At 42.1% G+C, this 25479-nt stretch overlaps 1 protein-coding gene and 1 non-coding gene across 2 annotated transcripts; both read right to left on the reverse strand.

Annotated features, from left to right (window-relative positions):
• Nucleotides 1-1396: 1396 nt before the first annotated feature.
• On the reverse strand, nt 1397-23597 carry TCP1 (t-complex 1). The gene is made up of 12 exons (XM_075862890.1): nt 23340-23597; nt 21576-21661; nt 18675-18803; nt 17223-17320; nt 11321-11431; nt 10267-10448; nt 8991-9117; nt 8181-8356; nt 7904-8027; nt 7321-7513; nt 5333-5496; nt 1397-1754 (listed from the first exon to the last, which is right to left on the reverse strand). The coding sequence occupies exons 1-12, from the start codon at nt 23401-23403 to the stop codon at nt 1541-1543; spliced, it is 1668 nt and encodes a 555-aa protein (XP_075719005.1). The 5' UTR covers nt 23404-23597; the 3' UTR covers nt 1397-1540.
• On the reverse strand, nt 21761-21891 carry LOC142646578 (small nucleolar RNA SNORA29). Its single transcript, XR_012847508.1, has one exon. It is a non-coding gene; the product is annotated as a small nucleolar RNA SNORA29 (small nucleolar RNA).
• Nucleotides 23598-25479: the final 1882 nt, after the last annotated feature.

Below are 25479 nucleotides of genomic sequence, written 5' to 3' on the forward strand. Positions count from 1 at the left end.
ATATGTTTACATTCAATTTTCTTTATGGCGGTTTTTGCCGCATTCTAAATAGTGCCTTTTTGCGGCGTTTTTTGCCTTAATTGCAGCAAAAAAAAAAAAAAAAAAAAAAAAAAAAAAGACCTAAACATACCCTAAGGCCGGATTCACACGAGCGTGTGCGTTTTGCGCACGCAAAAAAACGACGTTTTGCGTGCGCAAAAGGCACTTAACAGCTCAGTGTGTCAGCCCTGTCTGATGCGTGGCTGCGTGATTTTCGCGTAGCCGCCATCATTTGGATGTTTGTAAACAGAAAAGCACGTGGTGCTTTTCTGTTCACATTCATAGATTTACAGCTATTGCGTGAATCACGCGCGTCCCACGGAAGTGCTTCCATGTGGTGCGCGTAATTTTTATGCACCCATTGACTTCAATGGGTGGGTGATGCGCGAAATATGCGCAAAGAACGGACATGTCGTGAGTTTTTCAATGGACTCACTCTGCGTAAAAATCACGCAACTGTCTGCACGGCCCCATAGACTAATATAGGTCCGTGCGATGCGCGTGAAAATCATGCGCGTTGCACGGACGTATATCCCCTTAGTCTGAATAAGCCCTAAGACAGCTGCATTTTAGATCTACATCACACGGATCCTAAATACACCACCTGTGGAAATCGAAGAATCGTGCCATGTTCCAGCACATGCCACATTACGTAGCTATTTTCTCCTAGCATAGGTTCTGGGGAAGATTACAGTGCCTCAAGGAGACACCCAAATAGCAACACACTGGATGTCTGCAAGCTTACAGTACATAAAGTGTCATTGTTTGAATGAGGCCTTAAGGGAGAACAGATTTTCGAATGTAATGCTAGCCTATGGCAATAGGTTTATATCCTGATACAATCCTATATTTGATCTAAGGTCCCATGCACACGACCATAAAAATAGTCAGTAATTGCAGACTAGTAACAGACCAATTTACTTCTATTGACTGCGGACACCTTCCCGTATATTTATGGGAAGGTGTCTGGGCCATAGAAGTGTACAGCAAAAGATAGGACAGGTCTGTTCTTTTGCTTTTTACAGGCCGTGCTCCCAAACTTTGTATGGGTGGCTGTCCGCGGCCGTCCGTGATTACATGCAGAGTCGTGTGCATGGGGCCTAAGGAAATTCTGGAACATCCCTCGTGCCACAATCCGAATGTCTTGTAGATAAGACCAGATCTCACAAACATGACAATACTTTTTATGATACAAACATATGGCACTGACCAAAATAGAGCACCTACAGAGATGAGCGGCTTTATCGTGTCAACTGGCTTATGAAACAAACCTTAAGATTCTATTATGAACGGAAGCCACGACACTAGTGTGAGAGGTCCAATCAATTGTGTCTGTTCAATAATAAGTCAGGAAAAATAGCTTACACTTTACTTTTATTAAGTGTTTGAATGATGGTTTTGGTACAAGACCCAGAGGTGCAAGATAAACAATAAGAGTTACTAGTTATAAATTACAGTAATACAAAAAAAAAAAAGAGAAGGACCGAGTTTCTATGGCACATTAACCATCAATGGATCCAGATTGCACAGCCTCATGATATTTGCCTTTTTCCTCTTTACTCTCTGGATGTAACTTGATAAGGTCATCAATTCGCAAGATTGTAATTGCAGCTTCAGTTGCAAACTTTAGGCTTTTTGTCTTGACTACAGTGGGCTCAAAGACCCCTGCTTGTTTATTATCCCTTGGCTTTCCATTGAGCAAGTCGAGACCAATCCTGAAAAAGAGATCAATGGATTAAAATCAGGATTATGTACTACTAGAGTTCAGTCAAAATATAGGTGATCAACCCTGCATCTGCATGGTCACTCAATTATGGTCTATGGAAGACCATTATCAGCAATTTCCATCATCCCCTGTTCACTATAATGAAGTGATTCCAGTGTGGCCACCTCTCCTGCAAGCAGTGTACAATGGACTCATACTTTGTATTGGTGGTAGCCCCCCATTAGTCATGACTGCAGACTGATCTAACATTTTGGGCAGAACATATAATAATCTTTATTTATGTAGCGCCAACATAATATCAGACATTACAAAGTGCTGCGTAATGTTTGTTTCATGTTCCCTCTAAATTGTATAGTGACACCGTTATTTTACAATTCAAACTCGAGGAGCGCCGACCCTGGTCGCAGGAGCTTACACTTTGTGTCTCCCTTATTTCCTCAAATTGTAACCGTGTTTGTTCTGTACAATAGTCCAGCCATTTTTATACACATGGGGTGGTAACAAAGCTGCATGAGCCAGTCACCAGCCAGTATCCGTGTATGACGGACATGAAGAGAAGGAGTGTGAGGGAATCTTATTCTGATGACTAATCTAAAAGGAGGGCCATGGAAAGGAGTCAGATTAGGGAATGTTATAGGCCTGTCTAAATAGATGTGTTTTCAGGACACGTTTTAAAAAAAAAACCTGTGGAATGCGCTACCCCAGACAATCAGATTAATTCTCAATATCCAGAGGACAGGTGCAGCACGAGAAAAATCTTGGAGACGGGAGTGGGAGGTTCGGATTATGGAGGATTTTAATCTAAGGTCGTTGGCAGAACGTAGAGCCCAAGTAGGCTGGTAGACAGAGGTGAGGGAGGAGATGTAAGGAGGTGCAGCACTGGAGAGCTTTGTGGGTGAGAGTAATAAGTTTGAATTTCATTCTGAAGGGGATGGGCAACCAGTGCAGTGACTGGCACAGGGTAGAGGTGTTGCTGTAGCGGTTGGTCATAAATATGAGCCTGGCTGCTAAATGTGTGTAGTAGGGAATCCCTGCTTTGTGTGGATGCGGATACAATACACAGCTCCATACCTAAACATAGCTGTAACAGTACAACTCAATACTGGGTGATTCAACCCTAGAGTTTGCATGGTCTATCACTACACGGCTGAGCTCCTAGATGCTTCCACTCTAATTCATGGATGTGTGCTTTATTTTATGCACTTGTTCGCAATGGGCGTGGCTGAAAAACCTGAACTAATTTAGGAGGAGAGTCCACATACTTTTGTCCATATAGCAACTTTAAGTGGGGTTGTGGTGTTGAGACATCCACTGATCTCTAGAATGGGGCCTTGTCACGTCAAACGATAAGAAATCTAAACTTGTGTTTGAAATCTTAAAGGGTCTTTCCTGTTTCAGCAAATTAAGCTTATTCACCATGTGCTGCAGTTTTCTAATATACCTGGGGGTATTAAGACTGGCATATGAAACACCAAAATTGGAGTAAAATGTGACCAATTTATGGAGGCGTGAGTCTTAGTAAATTAGACGCATCTCTGGCCCTTGGTGCATAAATGATGGTAATGTGTCCGGCTGCTTGTGTGGCCTCGCCCATCTGCTAAGTTTTTTGTTTTTTTTAATGAAAAAGTAACGTGAGCGGCGTAAACCGTACCAAAGTAAATTTTGCCACTTTTCTACAGCAGTTTTCTGGTGTACTAAAGTTGATATTTAGATTCCCTGCCATTTTCAAGATCTCTGCTTGCAGTCATTGAATGGGAAGCCTCATTGATTACTTCCAGAGGTGGCTAATCCACCCTCGTGATCACACAGGGGCCCAGCTAATTTGAAGACTCAGTTCTGATAAATGTAGGAGTAATGAAACATGCAACAGTGTGATCACCAAATGACCAGGACAGCCACTAAGTAAACAATGGTTTCACATTCAACAACTGCAAGCAGAAATCTTCACAACCCTGAAGAATTTGTATACCAGAAAATGTAATTATACAATGAATAAGCTTTATTTGATGAAACCAAACCCATTAACAGTGCTCATAGGCCGAAAATAGTGGACAGCGAGAAGCAAATTTGTCCAACATTCTGCCGATTGGGGATACGATTAATGCTCAATCTACAACCAGTAAAGCTGACCACACTTCTCTACAGTTGAGGTTAAGGGAATGTATTGTAGCACCTATATTTTTTCTTCACTAATTAACTTTTTTATGTACACTATTATGGGGGCAGCCTACTTGCTTGAGCTGCTAACGGCATTTAAAGAGGCTCTGTCACCAGATTATAAGTGCTCTATCTCCTACATAATGTGATCGGCGCTGTAATGTAGATAACAGTGGTTTTTATTTTGAAAAACTTTTTTGAGCAAGTTATGAGCTAGTTTAGATTTATGCCAATTAGTTTCTTAATAGACAACTGGGCGTGTTTTTACTTTTTACCAACTGGTCGTTGTACAGAGTGTATGATGCCGACCAATCAGCGTCATACACTTCTCATTGTTCCAGCCCAGCTTCTTTCACTGCACAATCACGCTGGAACAATGGGAAGTGTATGACGCTGATTGGTCACTGATTGGTCGGCATCATACACTCCTCTGTACAACGACCAGTTGGTAAAAAGTAAAAACACGCCCAGTTGTCTATTAAGAAACTAATTAGCATAAATCTACAATAGCTCGTAACTTGCTCAAAAGTTTTTCAAAATAAAAACCACTGCTGTTATCTACATTACAGCGCCGATCACATTATGTAGGAGATAGGGCACTTATAATCTGATGACAGAGCCGCTTTAAAAATGCTTTACAGCAGGCACATGGACCATAGGAAATAAGTCTGGAGCTAACCCATTAACTTCCATGGAAGAGTTTTCTAGACATGCTCTTACCTGTGTTAGGGCTTGTCCACACATAGCAGAATTGCTGCGTATTTTCCGTCCGGAATTGCAGACTAAAAACACGAAGCAGAATACCGTAGCAGCAAAGTGGGTAAGATTTAACAAGTCTCATCCACAGGCTTCGTAAAGTTTCCGACCAGAAATTAATCTGTGGTGCGTATTTTTTGTCCCGCAGCAGGTCAATTCCTGCTGTGGAAAATGGACTGAATTGCTGCGTTTTTCAGGAGGAGATGTCACCATCTCCCAACATTGAGAAAAACGCAGCAACAATTGCACTATTTTCTGTAGTAAAAACACAGGAAATGGTGTGGAAATCCTGCTGTTTCTGCGGAATTGCTGCAGAAATTATCTGCAGCAATTTCGTTGTGTGGACAAGCCCTTATCTATATATAGTTACCTTTCATTATAATCCTGCCTGTGATAACGAGATGACTGCTGAGAAGCGATCTCTACAGAACAAGTAGCGCCAGTCTGTGAATCTCAGTGGCCAGTGTGAAAGCAGCGGTATATTAGGATTATTTGTTTTAATGTAGATCATGAGGGAAAGAACAAAAGAACACCACACAATTTCTTAAATAGGTTTAACACAATCCTGATTTAAACAATAAGTCATTCTCGGATGATACATTCCCTTTAGGAAGTTGTATAGTACAAGTTATAGTAATGGGTTTGTTTTCTTACCATTTAAGATTTTTGCGCTCTGGGTTGACTTGAGCCTCATTATGAAAAGCTCGGAGCTTTGCAACCAGGTCAGTAGAGTCTTGTGCAGCATTCACAGCAAGAGTTTTTGGAATAACCAGAAGTGCTCTCGCAAACTCTGCAATAGCCAATTGTTCCCTTGAGCCCTGAAAGTTTATAGCAGAAAATTTTATTTACAAGTAAAATTCATTAACATTCCACCTTAAAAACATAAAATATGTTTTTATTTTTAACTGTAACTCCATATTTGTGTTCGTATTGCACATGCACATGACCTGACAAACTATACCAGAGCAGGCAGTGTTTGCTTGCAAGTTCCAAGACGTTCTAGGACATTCGCGGATCTAAAACAGACGTTCAGGGATTAGTAAAGTAAGTTAGAAATTACCAAAAGGAGGCCAAGTTCAGCTGCATCAGGCGTATACGCACTGCACATTTGTAGTAGAGGAGAATACACCTCGCTTTACTGCACATACGGTCCAGTATACGGTCCTTAACTTTGTGCACGCAATGCACATGCGCCCAATGCAGATCGCGGTCTCGTTACAAGTTCTAACTCGCTTGACTAAAAGTCAGTTTTAAAGGCAATGTGTTGCCAGAAAAACATGTTTGTTTTTTTTTTTTATTAAACATTTAGTGTGTGGGTGATTAAACATTGTTCAAATTTTTTTTATTTTTTTCACGAGTCAGGAAATATTATAAATTAATTCTAATTTATAAAATTTCCCATTTCTGGTCACTAGATGGAGCTATTCCCAAAATTGCAGCATTGCAAAATTGGGTAAAAAGCCCTCGCTCTAGTGAGCTCTCAGCATCCCCCCCTCCTTTATCCTGGCTAGTGCCGGGATAAACGAGGGGTTTGAACGGTGTAACCTCCTACACTGTGTGTCGCCATTTTTTGAGCTAACACACAGTGTAGTAGGTTTACATACAGTAGTAAACACACACAAACACGAACATACATTGAAATCTCTTACCTGCTCCTGCCGCCGCGGCTCCCTCCGGCCCGTCCGCTCCGTCTGCTGCCGCTGGTCCAAGTGCACAAGTCCGGAAGCCGCGACCGGAAGTAGTAATATTACTGTCCGGCCGCGACTTCCGGTCCACAGGAAAACGGCGCCGGACGGCGCCAATTTCAAATTGGACTGTGTGGGAGCGGCGCATGCGCAGTTCCCACACAGACGCCGTACACACAAGTGGATGGGACGGGAGCCGTTCGCAGTCCCTATGGGACTGTGGCTGCCGTATTCCATGTCTGTATGTGTCGTTAATCGACACATACAGAAATGGAACAAAAAATGGCAGCCCCCATAGGGAAGAAAAAGTGTAAAAATAAGAAAAAGTAAAACACAAACACACAAATAAATATAAACGTTTTTAATAAAGCACTAACATCTTTAACATATAAAAAAATAATTTGTGATGACACTGTTCCTTTAAGGGTGGGCAGGTTTGGAACACTTAACCTGAGCTGCATAACAGCATGCTGGTGGTTTAGTGATTTGAAATGTACTGACGGGTTCACTTTAAAACGAATTCCTTAGGCCTTATTCAGACGAATGTTGTATGCGTCCATGTGCCGTCAATTAAAAACTGACAGCACATGGACCTATGCAATTCAATGAGGCTATTTAGACGTCAGTGATTTTTATGCAGTGCGTTTCCGTTGCACGAAACTCACTACATGTACTATTCTGGTCCATTTTGCGGACCACGTCACCCATTGAAGTCTAAGGGGGTGTGAAAATCACGGACATCTGTGTGCTTTCCATGTTTAAAGCAAAAGTTACTAAACAAACGGAGAGAAAAAAAAAATGGAAAAAAAATGTGCACCAATACGGATATTAAAAACGGCTGGCACATGGGACTAAAATACATTAAATATGATCCTTTTTTTGCGGACGCAAAGCGGACACGCCTGTCTAAATCAGGCCTTAAAGTGTGAACGTTTTTCTATAAAAATACATCCTTACCATGCTAGTAGCATAATTCTCTAGGTAAATGGAAAGTGCGGCTTCCACAGCACCACCACCTGGTACCACAGATTTTGATTCAAGCACTCTTTTCACTACACAGAGGGCATCATGGACAGATCGTTCCATCTCATCACACATGAAGTCGTTGGCGCCTCGAAGAATGATTGACGCACATGTTCGGGCCTTTGTACTGTAACACATATGTATTAGTACAACACTTATTTTAAGGGAAAAAAAAACCATAGTAAAATTATATTGTCACATTTCCCCAAAAGCTTATGAGCCATGATGCAAGTCTATGCGATCTGCTGTGGTCGGCTACATGAACACAAACTGTCCTTGTTGTCCCTAATGTATAGAACACGAAAAAAAAAAAAAAATTATATAAAATATTTGCAGTGATCTAAAAAAATAAATAAACCACATGTACAGCCTCCACATTATAGGTTAGGGCAACTGAACAAGCTCAACCTTTTTTCTTTGAGACTACTCCTTTATCCCATGCGTATAACTGCACATAGCACAGCACAGCTCGGCAGCAATGAAATGGGAGTCTCATACAAATTTAAAGGGCACTTACTTTTTAACAAGAATCAGCTCATCGTCACATATTCTCTCTTGTACAACCTCTTCAGCTTGCCCTAACATGGATACCTCAAAGCTTTCTTCACCCTCCAGGTTTGCAAGAGTTGAGCAGAGGGTAGCTGTGGGGAAGCAGAAGACATTCAGGAGCGAGAAACACAAAAATGCCAATCAAAATGACTTGCTGTCAAATAAAACTAAAGAGCCATAACAACCAGTTTCCACAAAATGCCATAATTAACTTATGAGGATATTCAAAAAGAGAAATCACTTACCACCAGTGGCTTTAGCAATGCGTTTCAAATCCTTTTTCAGTACTCTTCGTACAGCCATGGCACCTGCGTCAACAAAATACTTCAGACACATGTCATCAATTCCACCAGTAGTGAGGATGACATTGGCCCCAGTTGCCAAAATCTTCTGGATCCTCTCCTTGGTAATGTCAGACTCCCTAGAACAAAACAAAGTTCTCCATTAGGTTTTGTAATATTTGATAGTAGATTGTTAGTCTTGTAATGGAAAGCAGTGGAAAGAGACAGAGTCCACACCGCCATTGAGAATGTTATGACCTTCCTCTCATTGGGTCAAACATTGCAGTGAGAAAACGACATACAAAAATGGCGAGGCCCATAAAGACTGGCATCCTTAAAAGCATTTCATCCCTTCCCCAGCAAAGAACACATGTAATACATGGGCATAGACTTGTCATCCAGAGGGAAAGCTGCTCTTTACGCAGCTGAAAATGTTACAAGGTTTTTCTCTTTTCCATTATAGGGAATAATTGATTCCCCATAGACTTCTGGTTGCAGAGTAGTCTAGGCCCAAGTATGTAATGTAGAGCTTCTGCCAACAGTGACTAAATGCAACGTCACCTCTTAAAGCAGAATTCCTATTATAATTTACCCCATGCGTATAACTGCTCACGCCACATACACGGTATGGCAGCAAATAAATGGGGAAAACAGGACATTATGTGAAAACATTAGTAGCATAAACGGAGCCCAAGGAAGGTCACTTTGTTCCTCGAGTTTTTAATGCTTTATTAACTGCACAACCTTTCACTCTAACACTGTTGAGATACAAACCTCTGCCGGATCTGGTCCAACTTAGATGGGTCTGAAATAATCACGTGCACTCCAAGTTTCATTTTGGTTTTCTGTAGACTGAAGTCTAGGCAGGCAATTTTTGCATTAGTGATCCTCTTATGCATTCCTGGAAACCAAAAACAAGATTTTTAGGCAAACACCGCTTTATCAAATCACATTCAGCTAAGTAGCAGCGAATATGACGTGTACAGTCCCACATTGCGGCGTTCGCATGCAGCCAAGTCCCCACACACTTGCAGTTGCCAATGGCTACACGATTTCGGCCGGTATTACCGGCAAAATCATGCGGCTATCGGCCAGTGCAAATAAGACAGAATATGGACCCACATAGTGGCGTCCGTGTATCCGAAACCCAACATTCCTTTAAAATTAAAACTATTTGATTTTGTAAACTAAACCCCAGGGTCACCTGTATGACAACACAAAAAGGTACAATATAAGTGCCACATTTTTCCTATTTCTGACACGTCAAAAAATAAATAAAAATAAAAAAAGAGGCAGTGGTAACCAGAATCGGTTAGATGCCCTCTTGTCCCACAAGTGCTCCTATTCGGAGTGCCACTAAAAACACATGCCCTATTTTGCTGCATACCACAGGCAGCCATACCATTGGTGCAGACTGTACAGCCGCACAAGGGCCCAGTAGGTAAAAAGGAGACCGGTGCCACCTTATAAGCAGCTAGCAGCTTCCTACCAGCTCTTCGTACTCTATAGCTCAAAATTACTGATAGATTATTAGAGAAACATAAGGGATGCTCCACGATGAGCTATTGCAAAGCAAGGGCCCAATATATGGTTCTTGCAGATGGGCCCGCTGCTGTTTATGTTCGTTGCTGCTGCATCTACGGCACCCTAAAATGTGTTCCTACATCTAACATGCCCCAAGTTAAAGCGGCCTATCCTGGTGCTACAATCCAGAGCTAAATCAACAGCTTTGTTGTTGGGTCTATGATTTAACATGACACTACCCATAATCAATCTGACTAAGCTGGCAGCTCTCCAAGATACCACTATGGCTAGAACAGCAGAAAGATAAAGATCCCTCCTAAAAGTAGGTCTGGGATGAAAATATCAAAGTCTCATGCTGAACACATATTTACAATACAGCACTTCACCTGGAAAAATATTCAGATTGTATTTCTACCAGTTAAAAAGGGTTCTTTGGTTGACCGCACACACATTGCAATTTTATGCAACAATTCCCCTCCTCCGTAAACATAGGATGCATCAAACAGCAATATAGATAGATATTCACCTTGTGAGCCCACAATGCAATTAAGCGCATAACCATTAACTAGGATACTCTCTTTCTGGCTCCGGCCATGAGCTTTCAGCACATTAACAGAGTTAATCGGGTAACGAGCTTGACCCCTCGGATCGATGTATTTTACAGCAAGTGCAGCGTCAACTACCATAGAACCAAAGAAGTCGCTGTCACTGAGCAAATGAGTCAAGGATAACAGGTTGAACGGACAACGCATGTATAAGCAAACCATCTCAAATCCAAAAGCTTGCAGCCATACTTACTGTCTGAATGAGTTAATAGAACACATTTTCAGATCTACTGCCTTAAGTGTATTTTCCCCATCTTGGACATTAATGCTCCTATGGATATACCATAGTTGTTAGGCTCACCGTGCTATGCAGTTTCCAGAACTATAGAAAATGCGTAGTTCATCTTGCCCAAAATGGGAAAACCCCTTTAACACGAATACTAATCTGACTGTGCCTTAAAGTTTACCTACCCTTCCAGGTGACTTTTCAGAATGAGCGGTCATACGTAGTTATATGAGATAATGGCCAGAAATAGTGTTATTCATGACTTATCCTAGCAGTATTTCCCTCTACAGGCTCGCTCTTAGCTAATGGGTGGAGCCTAACTGCTATCATGTCTCCCATGCATTGCCCATAGAGGAAAGAACACCCTGCGTCCCAATCGCTTTGTAGCACATCCTTAGTTGCAGCAGAATGGAGGAGATTAAACAGCAGTACTGGGCAACGTAGCTGAGAATCCAGCACTGGGTGAGATAACACTTACTAGGAAGCTGCAGCAGTGTCTGCCACTCCCTCACTTTGCTGCTTCCTCCTCCCCCTCTCCATAGACTTCTTTGGACAGCTTTAGCCATGTAATCTGGTCGGATTTTAGCAGTGAATCGAGAGTGAATGATCAGTTAGTAGGGGGGGGGGGGGAGAAGTGGCTAGTATGTGGAGAAATAGGTATTTTTCTACTTTCTTATATCAGCTCGTGTATAATATAATTAGTTTCTTGAGAGATTACTGTCCATTTAAACAAAATGGGAAAAGGATACACTCCGATTATTTTAGAAGACATTGAAGTCTTGGCTGCATTAAGTAGACAGTCCTTCCCAAGCTCATCAGTGTTTATCGTGAGGTTTTCATTGATGTATCTAACAGCTTCTCTATTTAAAAAACAAACAAACACGATATTAGATTTACAAGAAGGAGCATGCAACGTGGGTTGAGGGCAATTTATAGACACCAATTAGAAAAAAAACAAAAAACAGTTATCCAAATACCCTTAGGGTAGGAACACAGGACAGATACGCTGCATAAAAGTATACAGCGTATCTGTCCGGAAAGCCACAGGGAATTCCACCTGTAAAACTACTAAATTGGGGGTGCAGTTTCAGGCGGAATGTCACCTGCAGAAAAAAAAAATAAAAAAAAAAATTACACTTAAACAATCGCGATGCATTCCTCTCTTCTGAGCGTAGCCCAGCCTCCTGGGATGACGCTGTAGTCCATGTGACCACTGTAGCCTTTGATAGGCTGCGGCAGTCACATGGAGGCCGGGCTGCGCTCAGAACTGCCAGGACAACGGCTGGTATGACCTTATTTGTTAACTAAAAAGGTTTTGGGGGTTCTTTTTAGGATTTGCTATTTATGCAGCTTTTCCACCACAAAAAAAACAACACCTTTTGCCCACTTGTTACAGGTTTTACCTTCACATTGAATTAGATGGAGACCTGCAACGGAAGCGCAGCGATTCCACAGCATAAGTTGATATGCTGTGGCTTTAGAAACCCGCACTGCAGGTCAATTTACAAAAGGTTTTTCTTAAAAAACAAAATAAACATTCCTCTGTGGTCTGATGAGGTTTTTCATATCTCAACCTCGCTGCTGCTACTGTACTATGTTCTATGCAATGAAAGCTGCAGTGTTTAAGCTAGTGACTAGTTAACATTTTCCATATGTACTATATGTTGGCATCATTTTTTGAACATTTTTATATTTTTCTAGAACGCTACAAGGCTCAGAACATAAGCTGCAATTTCTCATATTTTGAAGTAAATTTCCAAAAACTTTTTTTTTTTTTTAAAGGTACCAATTCAGTCCTGAAGTGGCTTTGAGTGGCCCACATATTGGAAACCCCCATAAATCACCCCATTTTAAAAACTAGAAGTATTTAAAACAGCATTTAGAAAGTTTCTAAACCCTTTAGGCATTTCACAGGCATTTAAAGCAAAGTAGAGTTGAAATTTGCAAATTTCATTTTGTGTGCAGAAAATCCTTTTTATTTTATTTATTTCTGGATTTCGGGTAACAGGGAGGATTTACCAGAGAAACGCAACTCAATATTTATTGCCCAGATTCTGCAGTTTTTAGAAATATCCCACATGTGGCCCTAGTGTCCTTATGGACTGAAGCGCCGGCCCCAGAAGCACCTAGTGGATATTGGGGCCTCCTTTTCACTAGAATATATTTTAGGCACCATGTCAGGTTTGTGGTACCAAAACAGTGGAAACCCACCAAAAGTGACCCAATTGGCAAACTACACCCCTCAAGGAAATTATCGAGGGGTGTAGTGAGCATTTAAACCCCCACAGAAGTTTTGCTGCATTTTGTGGTATTAGGCTGTGCAATTGAAAGTCAAATTTTTTTGATAATAGGTACAGGTTTTATAATTTTTACAAGGAATAAATGAGAACAAGCAGCGCAACATTTGAAAAATAATTTCTCCTGAATTACGGCAATACCCCATATGTGGTAAGAAACTGCTAGTCGGACAAACGGCAGGGCTCAGAAAGGCATGAGCGTTTGCTGGATCGGTTTCTGGGAGCCATGTCGCATTTGCAGAGCTTCTGAAGTACCAGTACAGGGGAAGCCCCTTAAAAGTGACCCATTTTGGAAAATAGACTCTTTGAAGAATTCATTGTAGTTTTCATGGGATGCATGCGACTTTTTGATCAGTTGAGGCGTGGTGAATAAAAAAACAGCAATTAGATTATTGTGTTTTTAACCCCCCCCCCCTTGTTTTTACAGCGTTCACCGTGCGCTTTGAATGACATTCACTTTATTCTGCGGGTCGATGCAATACCATATGTATAGTTTTTTTTTTATGTCTTATGGCGTTTGAACAATAAAATACTTAAGAAAAAAAAAATCATTTACTTTGTGTTGCCTTATTCTAAGCACCTATAGCCATAGTGAGGCCTTCGATTGCCATAGCAACCATGGCGCCCGCAATCACATCGTGGGACGGCGATGGTGCTTTAACCCCTAAGAAGCCGCGATCACTATTGAACGCGACTTCTAAGGGGCTAAATCAGCGGGGACCACCACGATCACTCCCTGCTGAAGGAGCTGCGGCAACTGCTGTACGAGAAAGCAGTTGTCACAGCACCTGTATGCGCCGGGAGGGGGGCCTGAATGGCCGGTCCTCCGTCAAGGTACTTTTAGGTCATGGAGTGCGAACGATGCACTTATGACTTAATAGTACGACATTGCTCCGATTAAGCCGTGACAATTCACGGACCAGAGCAATCGCTGACCCGGGACTTCTCTCATTGGTCCCGGGCCGGCTAGCTGTGCTCCTCTGCCGACTGAAAGCGGGGATTACAGCCCCCGTTCTCCCGCCAATTCATTTAAATAGGACATTGCTCTGATTGGTCTGTGAATTTTCACAGACCAATCGCTGACCTGGGACTGCTCTCATTGGTCCTGGGACAGTTAGTAGTGATGGTCAGCTGTCTAACAGACAAAAAAAAACAAGCAAGCAAAATCTGCATGCCAAATAGATATCCTGCCTTTCTGACCCCGGCCATGTGTCCAAACAGCAGTTTATGACCCCATATGTGGTACTGCTGTAATTGGGAGAAATTTATTTTCAAATGTTGGGGTGCTTTTTCTCCTTTATTTCTTGTAAAAATTTAAAATTTCCATGTTTTATCAGAAGAAAAATAACTTAATTTCACAGCATATTTCCACTAAATTCAGCAAAAAAAAAAAAAAACAAAAAAAAAAAACTGGGATCAAAATGCTCACTATACCACTCGATAAATTCCTTCAGGGGTGTAGTTTCCGAAATGGGGTCACTTTTGAGTGGTTTCCACTGTTTTGTTCTGTCAGGGCCTTTGCAAATGTGACATGGCACCCGAAAACCATTCCAGCTAAATTGGAGCTCCAAAAGCCAAATGGTGCTCCTGCCCTTCTGATCCCTGCCGTGGGTCCAAACAGCAGTTTATTACCACATATGGGGTATTTGTTTACTCAGGAGAAACTGATCTACAAATGTTGGGGCGCTTTTTCTGCTTTAGTTCTTGCAGAAATTTTAAAAAAATTAATAAAAAACACTCAATTGAAAAAAAAAAATTTAGATTTTTATTTTCACGGCGTAGTTCCAATAATTTCTGCAAAAAGGCTGTTGTGTCAAAATACTCACTATAGCCCTAGATAATTTCCTTGAGGGGTGTAGCTTCCTAAATGGGGTCACTTCTGGGGAGGGGGTTTCTACTGTTTCGGCACCGCAAGACCTCTTCAAACCTGACATGGTGCCTAAAATATATTCGAAAAGAAAGGAGGCCCCTAAATCCACTAAGCGCTCCTTTGATTCTGACGCCTGTGTTTCAGTCCATTACCACTCTAGGGCCACATGTGAGATATTTCTAAAAACTGCAGAATCTGGGCAATAAATATTAAGTAACGTTTCTCTGGTAAAACCTTCTGTGTTACAGAAAAAAATGGATTAAAACTGATTCTCTGAAAAAAAATTACATTTGTAAATTTCACCTCCACTTTGCTGTAATTCCTGTGAAGCACCTAAAGGATTAAGAAACTTTCTAAAAGCAGCTGTTTAATACTTTGAGGGGTTTAGGTTTTTAAAATGGGGTGATTTATAGGGGGTTTCTAATATATAAGGCCCTGAGTCACTTTAGGACTGAACTTGTCCCTAAAAAAAATAGCCTCTTGAAATTGTGGAGGAATTGCTGCTAAAGTTCTTAGCCTTGTAACATCCTTGGAAAAAAAAAAAAAAAAGTTCAAAAAACGACGGCAAAATAAAGTAGATATATGGGATATGAACTAGTAACTATTGTGTGGTATAACGATGTCTTACAAGCATACAATTTAGAAAAATGCAAATTTTTACAAATTTTCTCTAAATTTGTGTGTATAAATAAAGCCTGAATGTATCGACCAAATTTTACCACTAACTTAGGGCCTGTTCACATCACAGTTCGCTTTCCGTTCCGGGGCTCCGTCAGAGGTTTCCATCGGGTGAACCCCGCAATGGAAAGTGAAACTGAAACCACAGCTTCGGTTTCAATCACCATTGATAGCAATGGTGACGGAAACATCGCTAGTGGTTTCCGTTTGTCACCATTCTGGCAGGTTTCCGGTTTTCCAACGGAATCAATAGCGGAGTCGACTCCTCTATTAATTCCGTTGGAAAACCTGCCTGAATGGTGACGAACTGAAACCATTAGCGATGTTTGTCACCATTGAGATCAATGGTGACTTAAATGGAAGCAGTGCTTTCACTTTCCGTTGCGGGGTTCACCCGACGGAAACCTCTGACGGAGCCCCGGAACGGAAATGAACGGTGATGTGAACAGGCCCTTACAGTCCAATGTGTCACGAGAAAACAATCTCAGAATTGCTTGAATAGGTGAAAGCATTCCGGAGTTATTACCACATAAAGTGACATGTCAGCTTTGAAAAAAATGGCCTGGTCCATAAGGCAAACAGGCTGTGTCCTTAAAGGAACAGTGTCACAGAAAAATTGTTTTTTACATCAGTTTGATTTTAGTGTTTTATTAAAAACTTTTATATTTGTGTGTTTTTTTTATTTTTGAACTTCTTCTTCCCTATGGGGGCTGCCATTTTTTTTTCCATTTCTGTATGTGTCGATTAACGACACAGACATGGAATACGGCAGCTACAGTCCCATAGTGAATGCGAACGGGGCCCGTTCCATCCACTATGCTCCACGCAGTCTGTGTGGGAACGGCGTATGCGCCGCTCCCACACAGTCCAAGTTGAACTGTGCGCCGTCCGGCGCCATTTTCCTGTAGACCGGAAGTCGCGGCCGGACAGTAAGATTACTACTTCCGGTCGCGGCTTCTGGACTTGTGCACTTGGAGCGGCGGTAGCAGACGGAGCGGACGAACCGGAGGGAGCGGCGGCGACTGGAGCAGGTAAGTTATTTCTGTGTATGTAAGTGTTTTACTGTGTGTTTACTACTGTATGTTAACCTTCTACACTGTGTGTTAGCTCAAAAAATGGCGACACAGTGTAGGAGGTTTGACCGTTCAATCCCCTCGTTTCTCCCGGCACTAGACAGGATAAAGGAGGGGGGGATTCTGAGAGCTCACTAGAGCGAGTGAGTTTTCTCAAATTTTGCAGCATAAAGCAATGTGGTTTGGTTGCTTTACCACATACAATGCTGCAATTTTGGGAATTGCTCCATCTAGTGACCAGCACTGGGAAATATTATAAATTAGAATCTAATTTATAATATTTCCTGACTCGTGAAAAAAATGTAAAAAATTAGAGCAATGTTTAATCACCTATACACTAATTGTTTAACTAAAAAAAAAAAAAAAATTTTTTTTCTAGCGTCACATTCCCTTTAAGGGGTTAAAGTTGCATCACTCTGCAGTACAACCCATACTACTAACAATGTTTGTCTATGGTGATTACATGGCTTGGTGTTTGATTTCATGCAGCTGTGTACAATTTGTGTGGCTAAAACACCTCAACTTAATACTTTTGGCCATAAGGTGTATATACACAGCATGGGTTACACTTAGAAGAAAAGCAATACTTATTTTTTTCTGTGCAATTTTTGTAATAATGGTCGAGCGGTGTATAGTTCCCCTCCCTCATCCAGATCGAGAAACAGAAAGTAGTGAAGGAACAAGTGAAATGTTTTTTTTAATTGGATCTTCAAATAAAGCAATGACTACCTACTTGCAAGCCAGACGATATCCACCAATAATGGACGTGGGATGAATTTTCTGTTTCACCAGCTCATCGGCATTCTTCAGCAACTCTGCAGCAATAATCACCTACATATAGAACGTTACTATGTTAACAAACTGTTGTAACCCATCCAACAGTTAAGAAAAGCACAACTAAGGCTGAAAGGTGTTCGTTGCATTGGTTTTGCTGGTACACTAGAGTGGTGTCCGTCATAGTTGTGACATAATTAAAGTGCTTCATTTATCTAAACGGTCTATCAGAAAAGTTTGCCTGGCTGTCTATAATGGGAGCATTCATTTTCCAGAGCAGTCTGAGAAAGGAAAGATGAGCTCCGATTGACTTCTAGTGGCAGTTCAGTTTTGAAATTAGGTCAAAAGCTCCTCCAACAGAACAAATAAATACAATGGTGCGGAGAGATCACCTGATCACGGTTGGTCCGGCTCCTGAAATCACTGCCGAACAACAGCTGTGAGGCACACGTTTGCCAAGCAGCGAAAATGTAGTATTACATGTAATAAATAACTTGAATCCAGCAGATCGGCTCTCCTAAAAGGGTATATGGACAGTGTTCGTCCTATGGCCTCAGCGGTGATGTACCATACATGCCATCACCACAGAAGCCACTGATTGGCTGCAGCAGTCATGTGGATGTACAGAATGTCATCGATGCAGGAAAATAAGCCCATGCCGACGGGAACCGTACAGCAGCAGGGGATTTTTTTTGAAAATCATTTTTATACATGTCCTTTTTGCCATCTTAGACTTTTCAGGCTTATAGTTTGAAAATAGTAAAAAAAAAATATGCTTTTTTTTTTTTTACTTTTCGGATAATCATTTCTTCAAACCACATACCCTAAAATAGACCATAATAATAAATAAAAAGTGCAAATACACTAAACAATAAATACACCTAAAATACCCACGACAATCATTGTGGTATTGCTAGCCCTGTCCCAATTACCCTAAAATAGACCTTTCGTTTGTGATCGTCATGTTGATATATTACATGTCTATTTCCCTGACGGAAGAGGTAAACGTATACCAACGCAAGTGTGAAAGAAGCCTTATAATGACTTGTCACGGAGTATGGCTGTACTGGGTCTAGTTGGACCCAGCGGCAGCCTCCCACTAACTGCATCCCGGCGATCACGTGACCAGTCACATGATCACAGGGACCAACTATTCTATACTCATTGAGCGCTGTGTAAAAGTGATCAAAGACGACAGAAGCAGTGAAAGTTGCTTCTCTCTTCCCTTCAAGGTCCCCGTCAGTCACTCTCTGCCTGGCACCAGACATTTAGCTGCCCGATCACTCAGGCAGCGAGCTAAAACCTACACTGTATATCTGCTATAGCACGGGGTTTAAGGACCTCAACATACAAATACAGTGGGCAGTCGGGAGCCAGTTTAAATAAAAAAACAAATCAGACTAAAACTTACAACGGATGTTGTCCCATCTCCAACTTCATTGTCTTGCAGATCAGCAAGTTCACATAGGACTTTAGCTGCCGGATGTTCCACTTCTAGCAGCTTCAAGATTGTTGCACCATCATTTGTTATGGTAACATCCTTAAAGAAAAAACAAAAACTGTTAGGTTTGTACAATCTCGGACAATAAAGAGGTCCCAGCGGTATAGAGAAATGTTCTGCCATTTCATATAGGAGAAGGTGAAACCTTCCCCTTCAGACAATATGTATATTTCGTGGTGTTATATATCCCCCACCTGGATAATGGTTAATTCACTTCTCCGTAGTAATAGAATAATGAAAAAAATAGATCCGGAGTACTAAAATATAACTTTTACTAGTATGAATAAAATAGGTATAAACAGATATATGAACAATAGGAGGAGTCCATTTGCCAATACTGCATACATATACTTAATTGTTTCCCATCGTTTCAAATTGTCGTCAATATTTTTGTATTGACAGCAGATAATGATCAGTCCGCCTTTATAAGGTTTCCCAATTTAGAATGGTTCTTTTGGTCACATATGGAGGAAAGGAATGTTGGGACAAATGTCCTCCTACCCCGTTTCTGTCGGTAAATAGTCCTCCACATCAAAGTGTCCAGAAATAGTGTTAAGTCCTCTCCTGGATGGTGAAAGAGCGACAGGTGGGTCTCCCTACGCGTTTCTTGCTGACCAGGCAATTCCTCAGGGGAGATAGGTCAGTGAAGCATAGATGTCCAGAATTGGAGCTTGCTGCTTGAAAAGTGGCTGTCGATTCATATGGAGAGGAATGCTCTATAATTCAGAGCATGTTGAATCAATGGAGCAGTAAATTTCAGTTTCCTGCTCAGCTGTCGTTGCACGAGGGAAAAACTCAATAGTTTGAGCAGGTTTGCAGTGGCAAAAGGGAGTCCATTAGTTAAAACACCCTTGCAGTGGCAAGTGATGTAACCTTCCTGGTAGGAGGCAAACACAGAACGCCTATCCCTGGCGTGGTACACCTATCTCCCCTGAGGAATTGCCTGGTCAGCAAGAAACGCGTAGGGAGACCCACCTGTCGCTCTTTCACCATCCAGGAGAGGACATAACACTATTTCTGGACACTTTGATGTGGAGGACTATTTACCGACAGAAACGGGGTAGGAGGACATTTGTCCCAACATTCCTTTCCTCCATATGTGACCAAAAGAACCATTCTAAATTGGGAAACCTTATAAAGGCGGACTGATCATTATCTGCTGTCAATACAAAAATATTGTTGACAACAATTTGAAACGATGGGAAACAATTAAGTATATGTATGCAGTATTGGCAAATGGACTCCTCCTATTGTTCATATATCTGTTTATACCTATTTTATTCATACTAGTAAAAGTTATATTTTAGTACTCCGGATCTATTTTTTTCACCCTTCAGACAATAGCAGATGTTGCTCTTCTCCATTAGCATAGCCACTCATTCAGAGAAAAGAAGAAGTGGGACTAAAATGGGGTTCTCATAGCTACAACACAAGCATCTGACCAAGTAAACTTTTACTTTACCAAAGACCTAGACAATGTTCACCCATGTTACTAGTATGGTCACAGTAGCGGAGCTGAATTTGAGGCAGATATGAGGGTATGTTCAGTTTTTTCAAGGTATTTCGGAGCAGAACCCTGTTGCCATTATGCTCCGAAATACACCTGCAGACAGCTACCCATCATTTTCAATGGGTAAAACCTGGGCAGTGCATACGAGGCCGAATTTTACAGCGCTGTTCTAAACTGCGGCATAAAAATACGCCTTGTAAAACAAGCCCATGTCCCTTCTTAAAGGGAACCGGTCACCAGCATTTCACCTATTGAGCTTTACTTATCCCTCACTGGCCGCTGCTATCAAAAGTTCATTGCCGTTATCCCCTCTCCTAAACTCCTCCTCCGACTGTAAATAACGGTCCGCAAACATTTTGCGCCTTTTATCGTAATAATCCAGAGTCCCTTTGTGCGCACATCCCAGAAGAGGACATCAGTGCATAAGTGCGGGATTGTGTGTGCTGGGGGAAGGAGAGGAGCTGTCAATCACAAGTAAGGAGGCGGGGTAAACTCGGAAATACTTGAGGAATGAAGATTTGACTCTTTTCAAATGAAGATCTGACTCTTTTCTGCTCATTAGCATACGGTGTGGGAACACTAAAAAGCTGAATACTAAAGCTACAGAGCCGACTAAGACGACAATTATAGGTTATATAGAAATTATTTTTCACCCACTACCACCAGGTATTGCTGGTTTAATAGGTGAAATGCTGGTGACAGGTTCCCTTTAAGGCAGATTTTTTTTATCCATTTCCTATGGACTGTCAAAAACGCTTTGAAGAAATACTTCAAAACCAATTCTCAAATCTGCCTCAAAAAGACCTGGTTTATGGGAGCCGTTTCTAGGCGTTCTTTGGGGCATATTACGAGGCGTTAAATACGTCTGCAATACGCCTGTGTGAACATAACCTAATAATTGCCTACCCCCTGAGCATGGTTCCATACACTTGATGCTGGAGGCTAAATTTAATGCCAGTTGCACCCGACTGAGTGGCACCCGATAGTTTTCACGGACCCATTCCCTTTAGCGGGTGAATCGGGTGCGTGAAGTGACCCGACTCCCGAACCGTGGAAAGATAGGACATGTCCTATCTTTCAACGCACGGGACCCGGCTGGCACACAACGGTCGTGTGCATTAGGCATTAAGGTACATATTACAAAGCACAGGCACTACAAGGATCTGTGCGGGTGGATTTACGTTTTTTGCATTGGCCCCAAGTATCGGAAAGCGAAGCTCAGCGGCAAATCTGTTCCGTCTCTTGGTTCACACACGCATTAGTCTCCGACAGAAGGGGGTGACAATAGTTTATGTACTCACCCCAATATCATCCACTAACATTTTATCCAGTCCAACAGGGCCAAGGGAACTTTTCACAATATTAGCAATGGATGCTGCTGCCATTACTGTAGAAAGAATTTGAGATAAATATAAAAAGTCATACAAATAATTTTAAGATTAGGATCATTTCTGATACAGAGGGAAATAATTCTACAACTGGAGAAAAACATATGTCCTGTTATTATACAAAGAAGAAGATAATCATCTCCCCCATCAGATGACAACAGATTACTCTACCCCATTAGCATAGCCGTTAGTTCTGGACAAAGAGAAAAAACGGTACTAAAATGGGGTGACCATAAACTAAAATTAATCAGTCTGGCACCAAGTAGAGTATATCAGACTGGACCAGGAGTGAAGCGGATCATTGGGGAGGGGGGATCCTGCTGCTGAGGACCCCATTAGAGATGAACGCTGGGTGCTCCCCCCAATTGTCTCAGCCTTTGACAAAGCTTATTTAAAACAAGCCTTTACTCTTAGCGTATGTGCACATGCAAAATAAAAAACGTCTGAAAATACACAGAGCGGTTTTCAAGGGAAATCAGCTCCTGATTCAGACTTTTTTTATTCAAAGTCAAGTTTTTCACTGCGTATTTGTAGCGGTTTTTTATATAGTCAATGAAAAACGGCTCAAGGACGTTTTTTTACACTGCCATTTTTCTCATTGAAATCAGTGGGCAGATGTTTGGAGGCGTACCGCATCAGATTTTTCACCTGTCTATGGCCCGAATAGAAGCCGTGTGAACACACCCTAACTGCTAATCTGAATTGAAGCATTTACTAGTCAGGTTCTCGTTACTTCTCAAAATCTAACATGACAATTGCTATTGACAATATCCAGTGGATACTGACAGCAAAGTATATTATGGGGTGGACATTCTCTTGGAATATTAAATGTAAAGAGTTAATATTTAAGGGAGTGGAATCAGGCACAAAGAATTAGGTTATCAAATGATCCCATATAAGGAGTCGTCCTGGCAACACAGACAGATCTCAAGTCTATGTATGAACAAATACTCATTCCACATGAATGTTACAAGGGTCCACTGGTCAGGACCCCTTCTTAGTGCCATAGTCTCAAATAACGGCTCTCACGCATGTAAAGGCCGCATCCATCTATGTCTTGGATGGTCGTTCATTTAAAAGACCGGCATAGAACACTACATTTGTCTGGGATATGTACAGCCAGACGACCTGCATCGGGCAGCTTATTACTGTTCCATCTGCTAGTAAGGGGTCGCCTTCATTAGACAAAGCCAGACCTTGTCACGTGACGTAAAGGGGTTTTCCGACCATTAACATTGATGGCAGTTCAATAAAACATACAATCAACGTATGATCAGGATTCAGCAACCACATCGATGTCTATAACAAAGTAGCACTGCGCTCTCAATGGTAAGTGCGAGGTTAATACTCCTTTAAAAAAAAAAAAAAAAAAAAAAATAAAATCCTAAAACGAAGACGTCATATGCACCATAGCATGAAACGTACTCCGGCCTTCCTACACGTAACATTCTTGTATTCTTGGTTGTAATCCTTATTTTCAATACTCTATATAGCATTGGATGTACAGAGGAAGGCTCTTAAAGGTACATGTCATCAATAAAGCAGCGACATGCTGAAGAATAACCGGCCGGACCCAGCTGGAGTAGAACAAGCATGGTGCGGCCCTCACTAGCTCTCCCACGGTGAAGCATGCTGACTCAGGCCGGCCTCATTATACAGCTGTAAGACCATATCTACCATTTTGGCTCCTGACAGCCTCTCCGGTGCTGCGCTCCCCGAACACGGCTAGCGGGCCGTCCATCTTCAGCTGTCGTTACACACACCCGGTCCGCTGCAACGTGCTCACTAACTGCCGTTCGACCGCAAAGCACGCTGGGAAAGAGCTATTCCTCGCTGCTTAGCCACGGGACACCTCCCACTTCACACACCCTTTCACCGCCAAGCAAGTATCAGGTTGAGAGGGTCAGAGGAAGACTGGTACAATAGTAGCTCGCCGGCAGCGAAGGGGTTACATACGCATGTACGTCGACGGCGTACAGGCGCGGCCTCAGATCGCAGCGGCGGGTATAACGCAGGATACAGAATGTTCTAGGCTGGTGTGGTAGTGCGCGTCCTTGTCTCTTGTGCGTGGTCTCCGCCCCTACTGGATGTGGGGAGCGCGCAGCGGGCGGTGGTCTACAACTGTCATCCTCCTGCTGCTGTGAAATTATAATACAGCAGCTGTTGGGGCATTCTGGGAGTTGTAGTTTTATTATAGCTGAAGAGGCATAGGTTGCAGATCATTGTCATATGGGATGGATGTTAAACCTGGAAATGATGTACACTGCACAATGTATGTGTTTTGATTGAAGTGGTATAGCTCTGCCCTAACACTGGCAAGCCGTAAAGTGTTCACAGTGCCTAACTAATACCACTTCTCTTCACCATAGTGTGGACAAATAGCTGCTTTACCATGGCAAAATAGTACTAGTATACAGCACATAAATATTACCACCTCAACTCAAATAACAAACCACTAAAATGGACACAAACTTACCTTTTATTTATAAATTTTCTCCATTTATATAGCGCCAATATATTCCATAGTGCTGTACAGAGATTGTCATCACTCACATTGGTCCCTCCCAACTTATAGATGAAAGGCCGACACTCTTTCTATGTGAAATCAAAACTATCCTTAACCCCTTAATGATGCAGCCTAGTTTCTGCCATAAAGTGTAGCTAAACTTTCGACAAACTTCTGACGTGTCATAAGTTTGTATTGTTGGGGGTCCGAGCACTAAGACCCCCACCAATCGCTAGAACGAAGCAGCTGAAGCGCTCGTGTGAGCGCTCAGTCGCTTTGTGTCTGTTCGGCTTTTTCCGGAAATAAATGTATCGGTGTACGGACTCAATAGAAAGTGTATGAGCCCGTACTCCGATACATCGGCTTTCCGGAAAAAGCCGAACAGAAACAAAGCAGCTGAGCGCTCACACGAACGCATCAGCTGCTTCGTTCTAGCGATTGGTGGGGGTCTCAGTGCTGGGACCCCCACCAATACAAACTTCTGACATGTCACTATGACATGTCAGAAGTTTGTCGAACATTTAGCTACAGTTTAAGGCCTGATTTACACGAGCGTGTGCGTTTTGCGCACGCAAAAAGTGTGCCGTTTTGCGTGCGCAAAAGGCACATAACAGCTCCGTGTGTCATCAGCGTATGATGCGCGGCTGCGTGATTTTCGCGCAGCCACCATCATTATGACACTCCGTTTGGATGCTTGTAAACAGAAAAGCACGTGGTGCTTTTCTGTTTACATTCAGAGTTTGACAGCTGTTGCACGAATCACGCAGTTCGCACGGAAGTGCTTCCGTGCGGCATGCGTGGTTTTCACGCACCCATTGACTTCACAAAGATAGGACATGTCGTGAGTTTTTTTCAGCGGACTCACGCTGAGCAAAACTCACGGACTGTCTGCATGCCCCCATAGACTAATATAGGTGTGTACGACACGCGTGAAAAGCACGCGCGTCGCACGCACGTATATCACGCTCGTGTAAACGAGGCCTAAGGCTCAGAGCCCATTTTTCAAATCTGGCGTGACGTGTCAGTTTATGTGGTAATAACTCTGGAATGCTTTTACCTATCCAAGCAATTCTGAGACTGTTTTCTCGTGATACATTGGACTTTATGTTAGTGGTAAAATTTGGTCGATATATTCAGTGTTTATTTGGGAAATATAGCAAAATTTAGGGAAAATTTGGAAAAATGTGCATTTTTCTGAATTTAAAGAGGCTCTATCACCGCATTATAAGTACACTATCTCCTACATAATCCGATCGGCGCTGTAATATAGATAACAACAGTGGTTTTTATTTTGAAAAACTATCATTTTTG

Source organism: Rhinoderma darwinii, chromosome 4 (genome assembly GCF_050947455.1).
Source record: "Rhinoderma darwinii isolate aRhiDar2 chromosome 4, aRhiDar2.hap1, whole genome shotgun sequence".
NCBI classification, from domain to species: Eukaryota; Metazoa; Chordata; class Amphibia; order Anura; family Rhinodermatidae; genus Rhinoderma; species Rhinoderma darwinii.